The sequence below is a fragment of the Buceros rhinoceros genome, unplaced genomic scaffold, assembly GCF_000710305.1.
Source record: "Buceros rhinoceros silvestris isolate BGI_N320 unplaced genomic scaffold, ASM71030v1 scaffold683, whole genome shotgun sequence".
Classification (NCBI taxonomy): Eukaryota; Metazoa; Chordata; class Aves; order Bucerotiformes; family Bucerotidae; genus Buceros; species Buceros rhinoceros.
In genome coordinates, this window is record NW_010403959.1 from 3,064 (window position 1) to 6,370 (window position 3,307).

A 3,307-nucleotide genomic window follows, 5' to 3' on the forward strand; every position below is an offset into this window, starting at 1 on the left:
AGAAACTTCAGATCTTTGAAGGGAAGAAGCGTGAACAAGCAGAGAGGCTTGGCATGGGCTTGGTGTCCAGAAGGTACTTGGCTGTGGATAACATAGGACAGGCGATGCCCTGGAAGCACCCTGCTCTGGAAGAGTTTTCTGAAGGTGGTGGCTTTCTGCTCTTGTAACGTAATAAGGAGCTGATGTAAAGTGCTGATATGCTGGACTGTGTCTAAAAATGCCTCAGAAAGAATGGGTGCTCTGTTCAGATTCTCATTTGAGCTTTTCCAAAGATGTGTGTGGTCTTTCAGTGTCTAGCACTAGAGCCCTGCTGCTTGACACTTCGAAGTCTCCCTGCAGAATACTTCCCTTAAAAAGGTAGCTCAGCTTCTGAGGGAGTCAGGACAAGCTAGAAAAGTGGTGAAGGAAGCTAGCTAGCATCCCACAACTCTCCCTCGAGACTTGTGTCACCTGCCCTGCCTATGAAGGCCAGATTCATTTTTGAGTCAGACTGATTGTAGGGGCTTGGTGTTGTCAGACCCATTGGCCCTGACTGCCTGTTTATTGTGCTAGTTCTGTTTCACACTCGGTAATGTCTGAGATGCAAGTAATTGAGCAGGAGACACCGCTGGCTGCAAAGTCTTCCCGCTCCCAGCTGGACTTGTTTGAAGATGCTGGAGGCTTCACATCTGGACCCCCCAAGTAAGACTTAGCCTCAGTGTAATCTTTGGCTCATTCCTGAATTTAATGTCTGGCTTAAATTACCTATTTTTGGTGCCCAGATACAAGTATAATCCCTTCTCATTCGAAGAAGCATTTGGCTCACAGTGGGAAACGGACTCTTCATGGGGTATGGACAAAGAGGAGGAACCTGAGGTGACTATTTCCAGTATTCAGCCAGTTTCAGAGAGGTAAAGTGCCTGCCACTGCTACTGTACCTTCATTGTGCAAGGGACAAAGTTAAAAGGTCTAGGAGCTCTAGGAAGAGATGCTGCTGTGTTATGATAGGAGCCTCGTACAGCAGAAGATAACTTGCATGGACAAGCCCAAGAAAATGGGCCTTAAGTGGAAGAGGCTTGGGCACTTCTTTGCCTATCATGTCCCTAAGTTTGATGCAGCCTTTTTGGTCATGAAGTGCTGGCTGTTGTGAGGTGGCAGTAGGAGAGCCTTGATGGTAGCTAGCACTTGAGGATTTGTTGCTTTTCCTTTGATCACATGGGGTCTGAGAGATGAGTCTGTTTCTAAATTGAGTAAGCTGTCTTCTCTATTGTTTCCTTAGACCCACTAGCAAGCGCGAAACAGAGAACAGGACATCCATTGTGGAATCAAATGAAGCTCGGCAGAAGTTTGCAGGGGCTAAAGCTATCTCTTCAGATATGTTCTTCAGGCCGGAGGCAGATGCTGAGGTAGATGTATTCTGCAATGCTTAAACTCTACAGCTCTGGCTTCATCTCCTTCTGTTTGCTCCTACTTTGTTCTCTTCCTTTATAGCCTTCTTGTTTTGTTTTCTGCTGCAGTATGAAGCCAGATCCCGACTGCAGCAGCTCTCAGGCAGCAGTGCCATCAGCTCTGCAGACCTGTTTGGAGAGACCGAGAATGTGCACTCAGGTTTGTAAGCACTCAGTGGGTTGAAGAAAGGGGCAGCTTTGGAGGACGTAGATTGATGGGAGGTCAGGGTGCTCTCTGGAGCTGGGGGACGCTAGGCTAACTCCTTCTGGTTCTTGTAGGTGGCGTGTCAATTGGAAATGTCCTGCCTGCAGCTGACATTGCACAGTTCAAGCAAGGAGTGAAATCAGTTGCTGGCAAGATGGCTGTCCTAGCCAATGGTGTGATGAACTCCCTCCAGGTGAGGTTACACTATGACACCTTCAGAAAGGCTTATAGTCATGCTCAAGGACTTTCACTATATCCTGGCTTCTGCTGGAATTATTGTCTTCTCAAATTAGTGGAAAGTCTCAAACCTGTCCTAAGTAGCTGATAGCTACGCTACAATAGCTAAGTAATTCCAGGTTGCCAGTGACCTCTACTCGGCCAGCCTTACTCTCGTGCTGTACAGGACACCTTGTTATGTCAGACAGGTCTTTTCCTACAAATACCAGGCAGAACTTTAAGCTAAGGCCATTTTACTTCCTGCCGTTGCATAGTCCTAGGTAACCTCACGCTGTATTCCAATCCCAGACACTCCAAGATCTTGTTATCTGACTCTGGAGTTTGTCTGAAATGTTGTAGCATGGTGTCTTGGTGTGTTTCCTCCCCAGGATCGTTATGGCTCATATTGATGACCTGGAGACTGCAACTCAAAGGGAAGCCAGCAAGAGGCACTGATGCCACCTTTGCCTGGAGTGACCTCTTCAGGATTGTTTTAGTTTGTCTGGGGTGGGGAGGGGAGAAGGTAAGCAGAGGGGGGTCAGGACATGGCTGTGCCCAGGATGCTTTCCAAGTATCTGTGGATTCCACTCTATTAAAATTCAGTGTGCCCTCATACCCACTGCTATCTGCTAGCCAGTGGTGACAGGCCTTCTTACAGCGTTAACACTCACTGCTGTAACAGGTATGACAGGAACTCCTGGGCTGCCCTCATCAGTGCTTCTGTCCTTCTTGGCCCACACTTTAGCTCACCAGGTGACAGAGGAATGGGGATTTTTTCTGAGTGTCATGTTACCTGTTTCCCACGGACATCACTGGTTATTTTTTGTTCTGCGCAGTACTCGCAATCCATGGTTTTGTGGAGTTCTCTATATTTGCAGGGTTTGACATTTTACCCTGGGATAATCCTTTCTACTGTCTTGTAAACCAGCATATACTGATTCAGGAAGAAAAAAAAAATCAAACAAAGCAAATATATATATATTTTTTTTTTTAGCTTCTAATTACATCATCAGCAAAAAAGGCCCAGGTAAAGAAGTACTGTAAAAATATTTACTAGATTCCTGGTTATTTTGTTGCCCAGCTTTGGACTGAGGTCAAAGTCCTGAGCCTCTTATTTCACCATGAGGCAGCCTTCTGAAGTACAGGAGCGAGGACTGTCATTTTAGCCCTTGGCTCTCTGCTCCCAATTTTTTTTTTTTTTTTTTAACAAGAGCATGTTTTTCTCTTCCTTAGAATATGGTGTTGAGGATTGGGCAGTAAGAAAAAGGGTGAAGAGAGTTCCACACTAGCTATTAGCAGAAAGAGACACTGTGGCCCTTTGTCTTGAAGTTTCTGTCAGCAGCCTGTCTCTGGGGCCATTAACAGGCTTGCGTGGGTTTCACCTCTCCTGTCCAGCTCAGGGGGCTACGGTACCTTGCAGGGGGGGGGGCGGGATGGGAAAGGTTACTATGCAGTTGTG

At 46.7% G+C, this 3,307-nt stretch overlaps 1 protein-coding gene across 1 annotated transcript in view; it reads left to right on the forward strand.

Moving 5' to 3' along the window:
- ARFGAP2 (ADP-ribosylation factor GTPase activating protein 2) overlaps positions 1 to 2,258 on the forward strand; it is a gene marked incomplete at its 5' end in the record, with an annotated part of 3,575 nt that extends 1,317 nt beyond the window's left edge. The window contains 7 exons of the mRNA XM_010133172.1: positions 1 to 73; positions 553 to 681; positions 762 to 890; positions 1,259 to 1,385; positions 1,497 to 1,587; positions 1,707 to 1,825; positions 2,238 to 2,258. Coding sequence (XP_010131474.1) covers positions 1 to 73; positions 553 to 681; positions 762 to 890; positions 1,259 to 1,385; positions 1,497 to 1,587; positions 1,707 to 1,825; positions 2,238 to 2,258 — 689 coding nt within the window. The remainder of the gene's footprint in view (positions 74 to 552; positions 682 to 761; positions 891 to 1,258; positions 1,386 to 1,496; positions 1,588 to 1,706; positions 1,826 to 2,237) is intronic.
- Between the last annotated feature and the right edge of the window lie 1,049 nt (positions 2,259 to 3,307).